Source organism: Kogia breviceps, chromosome 11 (genome assembly GCF_026419965.1).
Source record: "Kogia breviceps isolate mKogBre1 chromosome 11, mKogBre1 haplotype 1, whole genome shotgun sequence".
Taxonomy (NCBI): Eukaryota; Metazoa; Chordata; class Mammalia; order Artiodactyla; family Physeteridae; genus Kogia; species Kogia breviceps.
The window spans coordinates 97,244,927-97,263,516 of NC_081320.1; the positions used below are offsets into that span (position 1 = coordinate 97,244,927).

The 18,590-nt window shown below is 48.5% G+C and overlaps 2 protein-coding genes across 3 annotated transcripts in view; one reads left to right on the forward strand and one right to left on the reverse strand.

The window, feature by feature from the left end:
- ASAP2 (ArfGAP with SH3 domain, ankyrin repeat and PH domain 2) overlaps window positions 1–1,163 on the reverse strand; it is a 158,611-nt gene extending 157,448 nt beyond the window's left edge. For both annotated transcript variants that reach the window (XM_059078370.2, XM_059078369.2), the window contains exon 1: window positions 944–1,163. In XM_059078370.2, the coding sequence (XP_058934353.1) occupies window positions 944–1,069 (126 nt within the window). In that variant the 5' untranslated portion in view covers window positions 1,070–1,163. The remainder of the gene's footprint in view (window positions 1–943) is intronic.
- Window positions 1,164–1,922: 759 nt separating this feature from the next.
- The window catches only part of MBOAT2 (membrane bound O-acyltransferase domain containing 2), a 284,313-nt gene continuing 267,645 nt past the window's right edge, over window positions 1,923–18,590 (forward strand). Inside the window, exon 1 of the mRNA XM_067008179.1 lies at window positions 1,923–2,025. The gene's annotated coding sequence lies outside the window, so the exon portion shown is untranslated. The remainder of the gene's footprint in view (window positions 2,026–18,590) is intronic.

Genomic DNA, 18,590 nt, shown 5'->3' on the forward strand with positions numbered 1-18,590 from the left:
GTCTCTGACCGTCATAACCACCCTGGAAAGGATGCATTGCTAGTCGCGTTTCATAGGTAAGGAAAATGAGGGCAGAAAGGAGAGAAGCTGCCCCAAACCACAGTCGGCGGTGGCCCTGGACTCACGAACTCTGCCCTTCGGTCCCAGGCTGCTCTGTCACCTAAGCTTGCGGGTCCTAAGCGCTCTCTCCGCAGGATGTACAGGGCTTACTAGTTAGCACTAGACGATGACTTTGCACCTTGACTAAAAGCAGGCCTTTTCCAGGCTGATGGGGAAGGAAGGCGTCCAAGGCTGCGAGCAGGTAAGACACACGTCCTCGGGGGTCAGCAAAGGCCTTTGGATCGGAAGCCCGGCTCGCCCACTCCTCCCCGGACGCCGCGCGGCGTGGGTCAGGCCTTTCTGGCTAAGGTGTGCACACCTTTCCTGGGCAACCGCGGTCCCCCGGGCCGACCCAAGAGTCGTGCAGAGCGGGTCCCGGGCAAACGGGCACCGTGCCGGGCAGGTTGGGGACAGGGGCACTCCACGCGCTGAGAGGGGGACGCTGGGGGGCCGCGGGCGAGCCGACGACCCCAGCCACAGCGGCCGAGGGGCCCCCGCTCACCGCCGGCCCCGACTCTCGGGCCAAAGTTGGCGGAGCGGGGGCGACGGCGGGGGGTGGGGGGGTGGGGGTACCGCCCGGCCCGGGGCCCCGCGAGGGGATGAGGGGCGGAGGAGGGTCTTAAAAAGGCCCAAGGTAGGCAGCCTGCAGCCGTCTCCTCCGAGCCACCTCCACGGAACAAAGGGCTTGTTTCGGGCAGGGTTCGCCCAGCCGCGTCCGGATCCCGAGGAAAAGAAACTTTTCCCGGGATGCGGGAGCCGGGCCAGGGTGGGGGCGGGCTAGCGGGGCGCGGCGCTACCTGCGGCCGGAGCCGCCCGCCCGGCGAGGCCCGCCGGCGCCGCTCACCTCCTCGATGGCCGCCACCGTGTTCCGGCACTGCGCCGTGCGCGTGGTGAAGCTCGAGGCCGTGGGCGCCTTGTAGTCCTCATGGGTCTCGGCCACGAATTCCGACACGGAGATCTGGTCCGGCATCGCCTCAGAGCGCGGGCGGCCGGCCGCGGAGGAGCCGCCGCCTCAGCCGCCGCGAGGGCTCCGACCGACCGCTCGGACGTAGACGCCGCCGCCCTCGCCGCGCCCGCAGCTCGCCCGGCCGACGGACAAAGGGAAGCGCCGCGGCGCGGGCCGCCGCCGCACGAGCCGCCGCAGGGCGCGGGTCGGCCGCCCTCGGGGCCCGGCGGCGGGAGCAGGGGCCGCGCGCGCAGCCCCGCGCAGCTCGGGCCCGGCCCGTCCGCCTGCCGCGCCGAGGGCTCCGCTGCCGCCTGCCCTCCCGAGCGAGCCCCGAGGCGGACGCGCACAGCCGGCGGGAACTACCCGCCACCCAGCCGCGGGCCCCGAACGCCTCCCGCGGAGAGGGGCGGGTCCGGGCCGGGGGCGGTGGCCGGCCGGGCGCGGGGCGGGGCGGCGCGGAGGGCCGGGCCGCCAATCCGCTCGCTCGCCGCCGCCGCAGCCGCCGGGAAGCTGAGCCTGCAGGAAGGAAGGCGGCGCGCGCTCCGGCTCGCCGAGCCGCTCGCCCGCCGCCGCCGCCGCCGCCGCCGCGCGCCGCATTGTCTCGGCGTTCTGGCCCCCGCCGTGCGCCGGGGTTCCAGGGCGCGCCCCGCCGGGCCGGCGGGTCAGGCGGGGCCGCGTCCGAGCTTCCCGTCACTGACTCCCACCCCGGGTCCGCGAGCGCGCGCGCAGGGTGCGCTTGACACCTCCCGGGCCGAGCCACCGTCCCCCCCTCTCGTCCCCGCCCCACCCCCTGTCGTGGAACCCTTCTTGGTGTCCCCCATAAACCGCTGGGAATGCCCGTCCGGGCGCGGGAGAAGGTGTGAGGAGCTCGCCCCCTGCAGGACCATGCGCGCCGCCTGGCAGATGCCTCCCGCGCCCCGCCCGGCAGCACCCGCCCGCCTGCTTGGGATTCGGCGACAGCCACGAGAAATGACCATAGAGTGAGTGCTTTTGTGCCATCCAATCCTCACGGCCTTGTGAGGCAAGTAAAGAGATGGTTATGTATTTTACATAGAAGGAAGGCAAACGATGCTCGCGAGAGTAACTGAGTGGCCCAGTGGGCTTCATATCCAAGTCGGAGCGCTTCCGAGGGCTTAACAGGACCCGTGGTCAGTGTCCCAGTCGTGTTTCCTATGCTTTTATCCTAAAATCCTCGGTCGTTCTCGGTTGGTTGGAAACAGTTTCAGGGTACTAGGCCAGGATCCACTCTGGGCAGATAAGAATACGCTGAAATGGTACTCCTGTAGGAAGTGGAAGGGACCCAGGGAGTGTGTGAGAGAACCAGGAGAACGTGCAACGAGAGGGCAAAGTTCATATATAACTGGCCCAGTAAAGAGTTTGAGTTAAAACAGATTTTCTTTGAACGGCTCTTAAGGAAACTCTCATAATTATTTTTAAAAATCTAGCTTGCCAGGGGGGAAGGGGGAGAGGGATAAATTGGGAGACTGGGGTTAACATAAACACACTACTCTATAGAAAATAGATAACTAACAAGGAACTACTGTGGAGCACAGGGAACTCTTCTCAATACTCTGTAATGACCTTTGTGGGAAAGAATCTAAAACAGAGTGGCTATATGTATAACTGATTCGCTTTGCTGTACAGCAGAAACTAACACAACATTGTAAATCAACTATACTTTAATAAAAAAAAATTTTTTTTAATCCAGAAGTTCTGAAGACACTGGCCCAATAAAATCACACCCCATAACTCTACACCAGGCATATGGCATGGTTTCTGTAGCTGCCAGCAATAAACCCAAGAGAAACTTTACAAAAACCTTTTGTGCATCTGAAAAGGAGGAAGTGTAAGAGACGTTGGAAATTCAATATGTGAGACTAAAGCAGTCTCCTGACACTGAAGGAGAGTGGACCAGTCAATCTTTTTTAAGCTCCCTTGTAAGAATTTGCTATATGAGGTGGCAGCATGGGTCAGACATTATGTATGGCCTTTGGTATTTTAGTAACATTGCATATGAAATTTCGCTTTCTGAAATAACTGTATTAGTGGATAGCTTTTATAACTGCAGTAGGCAATAAGTTACCGTTGTTAAAACTGTAGCATCTCTGCTTCTATCTTCCCTTTATGTTTTTTCACCGTTTCGGTGTCTTTGGTGGTTTCCTCTATTTGCAACTTTCTACAATTCAAGTCCTATAGATAATACTTCTGTTAATGCACCCTTTCCTACACCAGGCAGATTCTGTTCCCTCCTAGGTAGTTTTCTAGCTACAGTTTTGTTGTTCTTCTTATCTTGGGTAAGTTTTCAAGTCTTGATTTTTAGAGGACTAGTATCTATCAGGCTATAGATTTAAGGATTTAAGAAGAGAAAGTAGTGTTTTTCCTTGACATCTAGTACAGCATTAACCAGACTGATCCAGACTTCTTCTACAAGGACTAAGTTAAGCTTCGTGTTCTTCTTTATTCTCTTTATGTGCAGTTACTGTCTTTTTTTTTTTTTTTTGTAGTCTAACAGTATTTTTACAGGAATCTTTAGTAGCCACAGAAATAAAATTGCAAAGCTGCATTGCGTTATACAAGTAGATGCAAAGGTTAGTGGAAAGCAAGTCATCACCAAGTCCACTGCAAAGAGAACATCTGTGATAGAACACCAAAGCAATTTGTTCATCCAACCATCACTGAGAATCTCAAAAAACCTTGCGTAGCACAAAAGCCTGGAATTAAAGCAAGATCAGAATAAAATGTAGCTAATGGGTCTCTGAGATTAATATAATGAGAATGAGTAGTTTCCAACAAATAATAATAAAATGAAAGTTGAATGTGGATCAAGAAAACATTACAAACACACACTTTTTTAAAATTTTGGATTCATGAAGAAAAGAAGAACATGATGGGAAAACCATTATAGGTCTATACCCCTTACCTAGAACTTTAAAATCTAAATAGCTCTGAAAAATCTAAAGTTAAAAAAAAACAAAACTATTTTGGTGGTAAAATGATCGGAAATGAATTGACATGTGACTATTTACAGTCTTGCTTATCCCACTTCATATGAATATTTATGTTTTAGCATAAACTATAAATGTACTTGCTTATGGAGTATTGCCCCAGGCCCCACTGGGGGTGACTCAAAATATCTAGTGTATGTGCTGTATTAACTCTCTAGAATCTGAAAAATTCTTAATTCTATACACATCTGGCCTCAGGGGTTTCAGATAAGAGGTTGTAGACTTGTATTATTTTTAAAAAAGAAAAGAAAAGAAACATCATGTTGCAGACTTGTCATTTCTAGGAAAGAGGAAAGAAATCCTCTTCTCAAAAATGGGATTTTCAGCAGCCCATTGAGATTGGCCAACAGCCCATTTTCCAAAGGAATTTTCTGCCCCCAGTAGTTCTCAAGAACCTGAGATTTTTCACTCTCAAATCAAGTTTTAAAATATGTTCTTAACTCTGAAATTTGCTTGAGGGTTAGCTGGTTTAACACAAGACTTACCCAGTTCACTTGCTATTAATTTGTAAATGATGACTCTTGGAGAGATGTGTGTCTTAAAAGAACTATGGTAACGGTGTAATTAAATAGGAAAACAACAAGAAGAGACTCGCTAGTGATGTGAACATGTGAAGCATAATGAGAAGTTTCATCTCCATGCTTAACAAGATTGACTCTCAGACAGTGTTGCTGAAGGGACCGATTTATCCCCAAAGTGAGAGCAGTTTAAATACACTTAGCACAGTGATCTCACCTTAGTACTCTAGGGGAAAAAAATTAGCATGCAGAAAGTATTTTACAAATGAAAACTTTGGTTTTGATGTCGGCTTTGCTTCTCTGTGACTTTGAATAAGTTAATTAACCTCCCTGGACTCAGCTCATTTGTAAAATGAAAGCAGCTGGACTAGCGAATTTTGAAGACTCCTTCCCTGTGCAGGCATCTCATCATTCCATGATCCACCTTTTATGTTCGTTTGGTCACAAGAGGGAATTGCTACAAGGGCCATATTCCTACTGAGAAAATCTAATCATTGGTCCTAGACACTTGAGAGTAAGCATGTTTTATTTTTTACGTTTTTTTGAATTTATTTATTTATCTTTAATTAATTTATTTATTTTTGGCTGTGTTGGGTCTTTACTGCTGCGCGTGGGCTTTCTCTAGTTGCGACGAGCCGGGGCTACTCTTCATTGAGGTGCACGGGCTTCTCATTGCCGTGGCTTCTCTTGTTGCAGAGCACGGGCTCTAGGCACATGGGCTTTAGTAGTTGTGGCTCATGGGCTCAGTAGTTGTAGCTTGCAGGCTCTAGAGCGCAGGCTCAGTAGTTGTGGTGCACGGGCTCAGTTGCTTCGTGGGATGTGGGATCATCCGAGACCAGGGCTCGAACCCGTGTCCCCTGTATTGGCAGGCGGATTCTTAACCACTGCGCCGTCAGAGAAGCCCAAGGATAAGAATGTTTTAGATGACATTGAGGGCTAATTTCCGAGAATGTTGTCATTTTGTTAAGCTGGTAGATTTAGATGACAAACTGATTTATTCATAGCTAACTTCATAGTAAGATATCAATACTTGAGGTCTGTTCAGTTTGTTTGTTTGTTTGTTTGTTTGAACAAAGCTCTTTCTATCGGAGATATTCTGATCACTGAACTACAAAAGTCAGTTCTAGATGAACGAGGTATAATCTACTGCACTGGAGGCAGCTTACGCTGACTCCAGAGAGCTGACTGCTAAATTTCCAGAGTTTTGCAAACTGTAGATTGTATCTATACGGCAGAAATACCACTATAATGGTGTGCTGCTACACATCTTTTCCTAACTCTACGTTCTGGCAGCTTGAAATCGTCCACAGTGGGAGTATTTACACCAGCGCAACTGGCAAATGTAAAAAAATCAAGACTTTATTTATTGGTTTGTTTGTTTTTGCGGTACGCAGGCCTTTCACTGTTGTGGTCTCTCCCGTTGCGGAGCACAGGCTCCGGACGCGCAGGCTCAGCGGCCATGGCTCACGGGCCCAGCTGCTCTGCGGCATGTGGGATCTTCCCAGACCGGGGCACGAACCCGTGTCCCCTGCATCGGCAGGCGGACTCTCAACCACTGCGCCACCAGGGAAGCCCTATTGTTTTGTTGATTGTCTAAGCTTAATAAAGGGATCAAGAAAATGTTAAAAATGCAGATTTCAAAGCTCACAAATAGGGGGTTCTAAATCAGAACATACTGTACAGCACAGGGAAAAAAACAAAACAAACAAAAAAGAAATAGGGGGTTCTGCAGAGAGGAATGGGCACAGTTGTCACTCCCTTTATTTACACCTTTCAGTGGCATCACCTTGCCCCCCCCAAAAAAAAAATGGAGATTAAACTTAAAAGTGTGTCATGTCTGTAGCCTTCACATTGTGGGTAGTGAAAATATTGGAGGTAATATTCTTGCAGTATTTGCAGACTGTCATATGATTCAGCCAAGAGGGCACTCATGTCATTGACAGATGAGTGAAGTTACAGCAGGCATCTTCATGGCTTTACTTTTGTCTTACTCATTAACATAAAAATGTTAACCAGCATTCATGTTGGAACTACACTCATTTGTCAGTGACATGAGGAACGTCTCTGCCGAACTGGATAATAATCAAGCATTTATTTGTAGTCTTATTTTGTCAAGTCGTGGTTGAATTGCAAACACTGATTGGCTATGAATACAAGAGTTGGGCAAAAATCAACAGAAGTGTTCTGTGAAAATTAATGAGCTCTATGGAATTTATAATAAACAGCATTGTATAATTTGTTATTACTTACAAATTGGGTGCTATACATCCTTTATAGGATTAAATGAAAATAAACTTACGTATGTATGTACACAGACATTTTTTGCAGAGCAGGTTGTTAAACATTTACCAGCCCGCTGCTGAGTATAATTGTATCTTCCCTGCCCAGAGGCAGAACATTAGACCTTCCCACGCTGAGTCATGCTGATGGGTTAAAGCCCACGTAGGACAAAACCTCAATAAACTGAACTGTACATGCAAAGCAACTTGTGTTAATAAAAATTCTTGGAGTAATTCAGAAAATGCCATTTGTTGTTTTCAAGTACTTAGAACAACACAAACCAGGGCCAACAGAGGGTGTGGACTGTTTTAATGAAAAAGCAAAAAAAGTTTAATTAGCACTCTGTATGCAAATAAATTTTGCTAAAGTTTCTAAAGAGTGCTTGCAATAATTTATTTTCTTGAGTCAAATCACTCTCCTCCCCTCCATTTAGACCCATTCTTAGGTTTTGTAGGACACCCTCTTAGGTGGCCCAGCAGGCCACTTGTGCGTGGTCCCTGCACTGAAGACCTCCAGTGGTTCCCTATTGGCCACAGGATTAAGTTTAAACTCACAATGTGTCCCAGGCTTCTTCCTAACTCCTTTAACTGTTACCTTCTCCCAGCCAGGTTGGCAAACCATAGCCCAGGGACCAAAGATGGCCTGCAGCGTGATTTTGTACTGCCCCTGAGGAAAGAATGGTTTTGACATTTTGTAATGGTTGAAAAACATCAGGAGAAGAACAATATTTTGTGACACATGAAAATGATATGAAACTCAAATCTGAGTGTTCATAAAGTTTTATTGGCACCCAGCCACACCTAAGCGTTTACATATTATCCGCAGTGGTGGTGGAGTTGAGTAGTTGCAACCTGCAAACCTAAAATGTTTACGTACTATCTGGCCCTTCACAGAGAAAGTTTGCTTACTGCGCTCTAACCTCACCAAGCTTCTCATTTTTCCCAGCTCACAGAGCCCTTTTGTGCTGGGCATTAACACGGTTCTCTGCCTTTAATCTGCTTCCTAGCGGTCAAGTCCTCACTCAGTACCGAAGGCCTCTCAAGCTTTCCCGCCGCTCCAGCCTCATCCCCAGGCACCGACCGCCCTGCAACCCTAACCACGCCAGGCCACGCCTAACGCTCACTCTTCTCTTAACCCTAAGTATTTCCTCCTCCGCAAGCCCCTTGGCCTGGAGCACGCATCCTCTTCCCCATCTGACAGACTTCTGGCCATCTTTCAGGGTCAAAACCAGACCTCTCCTCCATGAAGTCTCTTTTGAATATTCTAGGCAGAGTCAGCCTCTCCTCCTCTCTGCTTCCACAGTGCTTTAGACATATGTCCAGGGCTTCTGCTAGGAAATGAAGTACCCGTTTCCACATCCTAACACGCTGGGAAAGGTCTCCTGCCCTTCCTTGGTCCTGTGCTCCGCGCCACCCTCTCTCTTCTCATTGGGGTGTGGAGCGATCACGTTAGCCAAACAATGAGTCAGACAAGATGGGAGCTCTCGTCTCACTGAACTGATAAGCCTTACCTTCACTCTGGAAAGAAAATGCTTCAGCTCTCCCGAAGCACTGGATGCTTCCGCTGCAGAAAGTTGCACATTATATCCTGACCAGAGCATTTGTTTTCTCATCTCACTGACATCATAGACTAGGCTCCTGGGGGAGAGGGGCCCGTGTTTTATTTATCTTTGCACCTCCAGCTCCAAAACACAGGGCACACACACAGTAGGTGCCCAATTATAAATGTGGATTGAATTGCTTGGAGCTGCTTCTCTTCCAACACACAAAATGAGAGAATATCAATTCAATATAAGGAAAATTCGTAGGTTTGAGAGATGCAGGGTGGCACCCTCGGCTTTTCCTTCTCTGTCGGCTTGAGTAAAGATGTGCTTGTAGAGGGAAGTCAAGCCTTGGGGGTGGGGGGCAGGTTGCTTGGTGACCTGACCTCTTCAGAGATTGAAATGTTCAGCCTTCCTCCCTTGATAATCAGTACTGGAAGCCTTACTGCGTGGCTGGTTTCCACCTGGTGGTGGAGTGACTTTGCCCCATGTGAACTGAGGCGCTCTGTCCCCTCAATCCTCGCTACTCAAACTGTGGTCCCTAGACCAGCAGCAGCAGTATCACTGGTGCTGGGAGCTTGGTAGACGTGCAGAGTCCTAGACCTACTGAGTCAAGAGTCTGAACTTTCACAAGACCCCCAGGTAATTTGTCTGCACTTTAAAACTTTTGAGAAGCAGTTTTTTAGCATACGTGAAGGATACATACACCACAAGCAGGAAGTGAGCTTTGCCATCCTGTCAGAAGCCCAAAATATGTCAACTATACTGTACTAATGGGACTTGATAAAACCTAAAGGGTTAAGGTTCTTTCTAATGCTGAGATTCATGAAGGTTCCTTTCGGTTCTGAAGTGTCATGCTATCATCCATTCTGTCTAGTTTGCTGCTGTACTCCGTTGCTCGGTAGTTCAACCATCATTTACGAACTACCTACTGTATGTCAAACGCTGTCCCCCAAACTAGGATGTAGCTGTGAACAAGCCAGAAAAGGTCACTGCTGTTATCAAACTTAGATTCTAGCAGGGAAAGGCAGATAGTAAGTAAATAGGTAAATAAATTAATTTCATGTGAGTCCCATCGACAGGCATGGACCAGGTGATGTAGTAAAGAGTATCTGGGGTGGGTGGGGAGTAGCAGCTTTAGAGAGGGCAATCAGGACAGACTTCTTGGAGAAAGGAACATCTGAGCTGAGTCCAGAATGAAAAGAAGGAGCAGGTGAGCATAGTACAAAAGCACAGTGAGTGCAAAGTCCCAACGCAGGAACTGGGTAGACATTTAGAGAAAAAAGGTTGGAGCAGCTGGGATGTTGTGAGAGAAATATCCACATCAAAAAAAAAAAAAGAGAGGAAGTAAGGTGATGATGAAGGTGCATGGGGACAGATCACATAGAGCCTCAGAATCTTCATGATTTTCCTGCACAAGAAGGATGGGCAGAGTTTGCTTTATACTTAACAATGAAAAAGATCACTGACTGCTTTTGGAAAAATGATTGTAGGCAAGGGTAGAGGCAAAGCAGTTGGCTAAAACACTATTTAGCAATGGATAAATTGGACTTCATCAAAATTAAAAACTTCTGTGCTTCAAAGGCACATCAAGAAAGTGCAAAAAAATCCACAGGTTGTGGGAAAGTATTTGCAAGGAAGATATCTGGTAAGGGACATGTATCTAGAATATAGAACATAAAACTCTTAAAACTCAATAATGAAAAGAAAACCCAATGGAAAAAATGAGCAAAGGGTCTGAATAGACATTTCTCCAAGAAAGATCTACAAATGGCCAAGAAGCACATGAAGACATGGTCAACATTATAGTTATCAGAGAAATGCAAATTAAAACCACATCGTGATACTACTTCAAACCCACTAGGATAGTTATAATAAAAGAGATAATAACAAGTGATCTGAAGATACGGAGAAACTAGAATTCTCATGCACTGCTGGTAGGAATGTAAAATGGTGCAGCCACTAAGGAAAACGGTCTGGCAGTTCCTCAAATGTTTAGACACAGAGTTACCAAATGACCCAGAAAGTCCACGTCTAGGTTTCTACCCGAGAGAAATGAGGGCACATGTTCACACAAAAACTTGTTCACAAATGTTTATTGCAGCATTATTCATAATCACCAGAAAGTAGAAACAACTCAAATGTCCAACAACTGATGAATGGATAAACAAAATTCACATAACGTGTGCTAGCTTGCTAGGGCCGTTGTAGCAAAGAACCACAAACTGCGTGGCTTAAACAGAAGCCTATCATCTCATACTTCTGGAGGCTAGAAATCCAAGATCAAAGTTGTGGCAAAGTTGATACCTTCTGAGGTCTGGGAGGGGGAATCTATCCCATCCCTCTCTTCTCGTAGCTTCCGGTGGGTGTTCCCTGGGGTGTAGAAACAGGACTCTCATCTCTCTCTTCATGTTCACATGGTATTCATCCTGTGTACACGTCTCTGTGCTCAAATGTCCCCTTTTTATAAGGACATTGATCTTACTGGAGTAGGGACCCACCTACTCCATATGACCTCATCTTAACGAATTATATCTGCTATGATTCTATTGATATTTCCAAATAAAGTCACATGTTGAGGTATTAGGGGTTAGGATTTCATCACAGGAATTTGGGGGGAACAGAAATCCCTAAAATAGTGGAGTAGCCTTCAGCCATCAAAAGAAATGGAAATAGACTGACACAGTCTATTGCATGGCTGAGCCTTGAAAACATTATGCTACATGAAAGATGCCAGACACAAAAGGCCACCTATTGTATGATTCCACTTATATGAAATATCCAGAATATAGAAACCTGTAAAGACAGAAAATAGGTTACTGGTTGCTTGGGGGCAGTGGAGGTGCTGGGGGAACAGGAGGGTGACAGTTCAAGGGTACATGTTTCTTTTTTGGATGATGAAAAAGTTCTAAAATTGCTTGTAGTGATGGCTGTACAACTCTGTGAATATGCTAAACATCATTGAATTGTACACTTAAAATGATTGAATTGTATGGTATGTGAATTATATGTCAGTAAAGCTGTTACCAAAACAAAACACAAACTAGTGCCATAAAAAGTGTTAAAGACTAAAGAAAAAAAGTGTGGGCTTCCCCGGTGGCGCAGTGGTTGGGAGTCCGCCTGCCGATGCAGGGGGCGCGGGTTCGTGCCCCGGTCCGGGAGGATCCCACGTGCCGCGGAGCGGCTGGGCCCGTGAGCCGTGGCCGCTGAGCCTGCGCGTCCGGAGCCTGTGCTCCGCAATGGGAGAGGCCACGGCAGTGAGAGGCCCGCGTTCCACAAAAAAATAAAAAATTTTTAAAAAAGATAAAATAAAAATTAAAAAGTGTGGGCTTCCCCGGTGGCGCAGTGGTTGAGAGTCCGCCTGCCGATGCAGGGGACGCGGGTTCGTGCCCCGGTCCGGGAGGATCCCACAGGCCACGGAGCGGTTGGGCCCGTGAGCCATGGCCGCTGAGCCTGCGCGTCCGGAGCCTGTGCTCCGCAGCGGGAGGGGCCACAGCAGTGAGAGGCCCACGTACCACAAAAAAAAAAAAAAAAAAAAAGTGTGACTTCTAGGGTTCATGTCCAAAATTCAAATCCTCCAACCTTCTGTAACCTTGAGCAAATTGCTCTGGGAGCCTTAAGTTCTCCTCTGGAACGACGGGGATATGTGAAAGGAGTCACTACTACTCATCTAGCAGGACTGTTCAAGAATTAGAGATTATCTAGGTAAAAACACCTGGTGCGCAGTAGTTGCTCCCTAAAAGCTATTATTAGTGATAACATTTCACCCTTGAAAGCATAGTGTGATTCTATCACAGATAAATCTTTCTTTGGGTCATTTATTTTTCTAAATTGTCAAACAAGGCCTTTTTAATGCCCCCTCAGAAAGCAAACTCCCATAATGGAACTACAACTTAGGAGAAGAACATATTCCTTCACATTATTCCTGCCACAGGAGGACCCAATTCTGTGCTGCTTTTCTGCCTCTGACACCTCCTCCTGACTTTCGTTTTTATCCCTTGAGCTGATAATTGAAGCTGTCAGAGGAGGGTGACGCTGCTCAGTGTTTCAGTGACACATTCCAGCCGGGACTAAAGGGCAGGTTGCTGAGTTGAAGAAAGGGAGGGAAGCTTCCTCAGGAAGGAGCTCACCCTCGAGGCCGTGGGGGATTTGAGCGTCTGGGCTGCGGGGTTATTAATTTTGTGTCCAGGAGGGTTTCCTAGCGCATTCGTTTGAAGGGACGGACCTGAGTCGGCGTGAGTCTGAAGAGAGAAATGAATACAGAAAGACTTGAGAATAAGTCTCTGAAATGCCACCAGTCTTAAGCATTTCCTGAGGCTTCATAGAGAAAATCAGAATCAAATCTTGCTCTGGCCATGAGTCAGATGTCTCCATCACAGTGCCCGGAGCCCTAAGGCCAAAAAATATAAAAGATGCCACTCAAAGCCATTAAGCCGCACTCATGGATGGTGTACTGTGTCCCAGGCCCTGTCTGTGCTGGATGCTGGGAATACGGAGATGATGGTGAAATGTTGTCTGCAGAGGCACCTGGTCTCAAGCACAGAAGCAAACACCCTTCGTAGAGGCATTCTTCAGTCAGTGGAAGAGGAGCTCAAGGTCCCACCGGAGTACCTGTGACTTGGTGCCATGTGATCTGAGTGTCAAGTCCCAGTGAAACCTCCCCAATAATTGCATTCTCTCCCAACTCTCTAGACAGTCAAGTTACTCCATCCTGTCACTATGTTCCAATCATTTCCTATCTAAACAATCCTACGGTTACGATTCATAACCCCAGCAGATGCAGCCTTATTTAGAACATCTCACTCAGAGATGATCTTCTCATAAACTTTGAGGAAATGGAGAATGGCTGACAAAATCCCCTACCTCTCCACCCCGTCCTGGTGCTGCTTCCTTCCTCCAGAGCATTCCTGCCTATTGTCCCCATGTTACCCTCTGGTCGCCCAGGTCAGCGTGGTCTCCTCCTCCTTGTGGTCACTGCTTACCTGTCAGGGGTGCAGTGGAAATGACCGCGGGCTGGCCTTCCCCCCTACCAGTGCCCCATGACTCAAAAGCATTGCTGTTATCTGCCTAATCACAAGAATTTCCGGGGACCCTTTAAAAAAAAATCCAGATTCCAAAATAATAATAATAAATAAAAAGGAGAACATTCTCAAAAAAAAATCCAGATTCCAGAAGGCCCTACTCTAGACCCACTGAATCAGTCTTCAGGAGAGAGGCCTGGAAATTTAGATTTTTAAGACGTGCTCCAGGAGATTTTAGATAAAGCAAGTTTGGGAAGCTTGACCTAGCGTTTTAGAGGAGAAACCCCAAACGAAGACTTTTGGACTTCTTTTCAAACGCACGCATGTGTCAGGCCAGATCCTAGAGGGGAGGTTTTAAGTCAGCAAGCCCCCTTCACAGACCATTAATTTCAGCCCTCCGGACAACCCCTGACTCGATTCTGATCTGAGAGCGAAACCGTTCCCACGGGGTCTGAAAATGCCCAATATACATTCTGAAAGTGCTTGCTTAACTAGAACTGAGGGAGGGCTTGGTTTGCCTGTAGGATTTGGAGCTGTGGATATTTCCTGCCTCTAAGCAGAAGCAATAACCCTTAGTCATCTAAGAGACCTGGCCATGGCTTTAAACAGAGGCTTCATTTTCTCAGCTCTGTGGAATTCCCAGTGTCTGCGCGGCTGTGTGCAGGACTCTCTTTGGAAAGCGGTTGTGAGTTGTTTTCTAAGGCCTTTTAACTTGACCGGGAGGCAGCGTTGAACGAACTGCTCAGGGCAGCCCTGGTCAGACATCAGATGAGCCACGGCCAGTGCCTCTGGGTCTGGAGTCAAGGACCTTTCTTCCTCCAAGGGTTCCTTTCTCTGTTGTTGTTTTTAAACGAGGGCTACACCCTGGCAACGTGCTCACCAGCGTCCCTTCCTTCCTCCCCTGGGCGCTCCCCCTCTGTTCGAGGTTTCGCAGCCAAAGCTGACCTCACCGACTCTGCGTCGCGTTCTGGTGAGGCCCTCTTGCAGATGCCAAGAAGTGGGCTGTGCTGTTTGCTCAGGCCCTGCTCAGATTTTCCATCAGGCTCTGAGCACAGCAGCTCTGGGCCTGGGCTTCCAGGCTCCACCAGAGTCCTGTCCTGAACTGGGCAGAGCCCCGAACGTGGTCAGAAGGCCCGCAGAGGGCCAGACCTCTGGAAATGGAGTCAGGCACACTGGGTCAGTTGGAGTCATTACACCGGAGACAGGACCCAGCAGAGGAATGACTGAGGGATTCGATGGGAGCAAAGGCAGCTGATCAATGCCTCCTTTGTGCCCCGCTCCACAAAATGACACTGCAGTCCAGCCCGGAGCTCTCAGAAGCAAAGAGCGCATCTTACAGACCTTGAATCGGATAGAAGGCTGGGCATATGCTGAACTCAGGTGGGTTGAGTAGGGCCTCAGAGCCCACCTGGCTTGCAGACTGAACAAGTGGTCCTTACACTTCTTGAGTGTAAGAGTCCCTCACAGAATAAAAGACACCTCACTTCCTTGCTCAGAAAGGCTAATCCAAAGCCGTAGAAAAGATGGTTTTCTTTGATCAAGGCCCCAGGGAATGACAACCCAAATAAAAGGATAATTCACTTCATGGCTCTATTCATCTAACTCGCTCTTCTTTTCCATGTAGCTGTCGAAACAGAAACTGTGTCGCCATCCTAAATTCTTCCCCTTCCTCATCTCACACGTCCAGTCAGTCACCAGGCGCTGATGGTTCCACCTACTTAATACACACATACTTGTCCCCTTCCCTTCAATTCACTCCTCATGCCTCATTCATTCAGCTCCTTAGCACTTTTGTGCGTGAAGAACGGGCTTTATAACAAATCCTCCTATTTCCAGTCCAGACACCTCTCCAACCCCTCCTGTTTGCATGGGTACCAGGGTTATATTTCCAGAAACGACCTTTTAAAAACGCAAATCCACGACTTCCCTGGTGGTGCAGTGGTTAGGAATCCCTGGTGGCGCAGTGGTTAGCAATCTGCCTGCCAATGCAGGGGACACGGGTTCGATCCCTGGTCCGGGAAGATCCCACATGCTGCAGAGCAACTAAGCCCGTGCGCCACAACTACTGAGCCCACGTGCCTGAGCCCCTAATTCAATTCGTATTCATTCACTCAACATAATTATGGAGTGTCTTTGTGGGGCCTGGACCTTTGCCATTTACTTTACACGTGTTATGTCCTCACCAAGCCCTTGTCATACAGGTATCGCCATTTTCCTTGCCCAGCTTATACTCTAAACAGGAAAGGTCACGAGAATTCCCTGGCGGTCCAGTGGTTGGGACGCTGCACTTTCACTGCCAAGGGCCCAGGTTTGATCCCTGGTCGGGGAACTAAGATCCCGCAAGCTGTGCGGTGCAGCCTAAAAAAAAAAAAAAAGAAAAAAAGAAAAAAAAATGGGAAAGGTCATGACATGTACTTAGATAGAGCCACACGTTTAGGACACTATGGAACTGGGATTCCAGCCTGGGCCCTCTCCCTCCAGGGACTTAAACTCTCCCAGGGGAGACAGAACATATAGAGAAATATCCATGATCTGCGAGAGAATGTAACACTTAGTCTCCAAAGGGGTGCCTACGATGTTTCTGGGAGGTTAGAGGTGGGAGAGACCCTTTTTGGTCACCAGGATGGGAGATGGCTTTCTGGAGGAGGTGGCATTGGAGATAGACTCGGGAGGATTTGGATACACAGAAAGGGGATGAGACTCCTTCTCTCTACCATCCTGAGATGATGGTCTTAAAAGCTGCTCTGGAGCTTTAAGCCTTAAAAGGATGCAAACGTCAGGAGGTGGCAAAAATGAAGGGATGAGCCCAAGATATAATTATCGAGCATCTCTCTTGGTACAGGCCCATGAGGAAGCGCACAAAAGGTCATGGTCCCGGGACTTCCCTGGTGGTCCAGTGGGTAAGACTCCACGCTCCCAGTGCAGGGGGCTTGGGTTTGATCCCTGGTCGGGGAACTAGGTCTACCGCATGCATGTTGCAACTAAGAAGCCCGCGTGCTGCAACTAAGACCTGGCACAGCCAAAATAAATAAATAAAAATAAAATAAATATTCTTTTAAAAGTCATGGTCCCTGGGGCTTCCCTGTTGGCACAGTGGTTAAGAATTCGCCTGCCAATGCAGGGGACACGGGTTCGAGCCCTGGTCTGGGAAGATGCCACATGCCACGGAGCAACTAAGCCCGTGCGCCACAACTACTGAGCTTGTGCTCTAGAGCCCGTGAGCCACAACTACTGAGCCTGCGTGCCGCAACTAATGAAGCCCACGCGTCTAGAGCCCGTGCTCCACAACAAGAGAAGCCACTGCAATGAGAAGCCCCCGCACCACAGCAAAGAGTAGCCCCTGCTCGCTGCAACTAGAGAAAGCCCGCGCGCAGCAACGAAGGCCCAACGGCAGCCAAATAAATAAATGAATAAATAAAATAGGTTTTAAAAAGTCATGGTCCCTACCCCAGTGGCCAGCAATTTAAGAGGCAGACAAATGGCCACAGACCATACAAGCACACTCAAGGTAGGGGGGCATCGGATTAGCAGAGGAACACGCAGGAGGTGAAGTGGCGTTTGATTTTATCTTCAGAGGTAATAAAATGTGGAGCGCATTCTTTGGCAGCAACCGGAAAGGCAGATTGCTGGCTTTTCGTAAGTCTTCGGAGTTTTATAGCATGTCAGTTATCACAGCAGTGTTTGCAGCAGAGACCTTGCGTTGGGGCCGGGGAGTGGGCAAAATGAACTGTGGTTGGAGCGTTAGAGCTTGTGACACAGCGCTTGGTGGTCAAACTGTTCTACCTCTGCCAAGAAGTGTTCAATTAAAAAGCCCGCCTGGCACATATTCCAGGGCTCTCGTGGGAAACGATCGCTCATCTTTAGGTATCTGTGTTACATGAAACCAGTTACGGTAATGTTTCTAATGCGGAGACCGTATTGCTCTGAGTGCTGTTTTACTGTCCGGTGGATTGACGTGCCTGAGGTTAGTTCGCTGCGATTCACATTTATTATGCTTTCAAAAATGCTTCTCACAGAGGATCCCTTTAAGTTTTATTTCATAGCCATCTAGCGAGTCGGGTTTAACATGCGAGTCATATGGATCGTGACGGTTATCCTTTCCTGGTAAATAACCTCATACAATTGATAGATCTTCTAAAAAGTCATAACTTCATACTCATTAGGATGTTGGATGCGTGTTCTTTTTTTATTTAGTGAGTCTACAGTCCGTGAGGCAGGGTTTTTATTCCTGTGTGAGAGATGAGGAAATTGGCTCAGTGAAATAAAGTTATCTCCAACGTCCCCAACTAGCGAGGAGCACAGCGGGGGCAATGAACTTGGGTTTGCCCAGCTCCAGCACCCATGCTCCCCTAGGACAGTGGGTGCCTTTATGCGAACAGTCTTCTCTGTCAGACTCTGGCCACCTGGGGCCACCGTCAACCTTCCACCTTCCACGCCAACTGGTGCTAAAGAAATTGTCCCTTTACATTTCTAGGAACAGGAGGCATATCGTTAAAACTAAGCCAACTCCAAATCACACCTTTCCTGCCACAAAAGGAAAAAAAACAAAACCCCGCAAATCAGAAGAGAGAGCAGGCAGCGTCTTTCATTTATCCACGGAAGGAACGTGCCAGGATGTGCCCAGGGAGCTTACCCTGGAGGAAGGCACTCCTGAGCCCTCCCCACCTTCCGAGTCAACCACCACGGCCCCCGCCGGGACGGGCATTGGCCCCTGGAGCTGCGTCTCCCGGGAAAGGAGCCCGTGACGTTGTGGGCAGAGCAGCGCTTGGCAGACGCCTTCCTCCCTCTCCTCACCAGTGTCTGGTCCCATGATGCATCTTTGTGGAAGGTCGAAGGTTAGTCAAACAGAGTCTGAATGTCTGAGACCTCCCTGGTGGTCCAGTGGGTGAGACTCCACGCTCCCAGTGCAGGGGGCTTGGGTTTGATCCCTGGTCGGGGAACTAGGTCCCGCATGCATGTTGCAACTAAGAAGCCCGCGTGCTGCAACTAAGACCCGGCGCGGCCACAATAAATAAAAAATAAATATTTCAAAAAGTAAATAAATATCAAACGTCTGCTTTTCTGAACTGTCTGAAAAGCTGCGTGACCCACGGTGGGCCTGGCATGCCTGTTCCGGCCCTTAGATGCCACACCTGTTCCCAGGGGCTGTGCAGTGATGGGGGCAGCAGAGAAGCTGCTCTT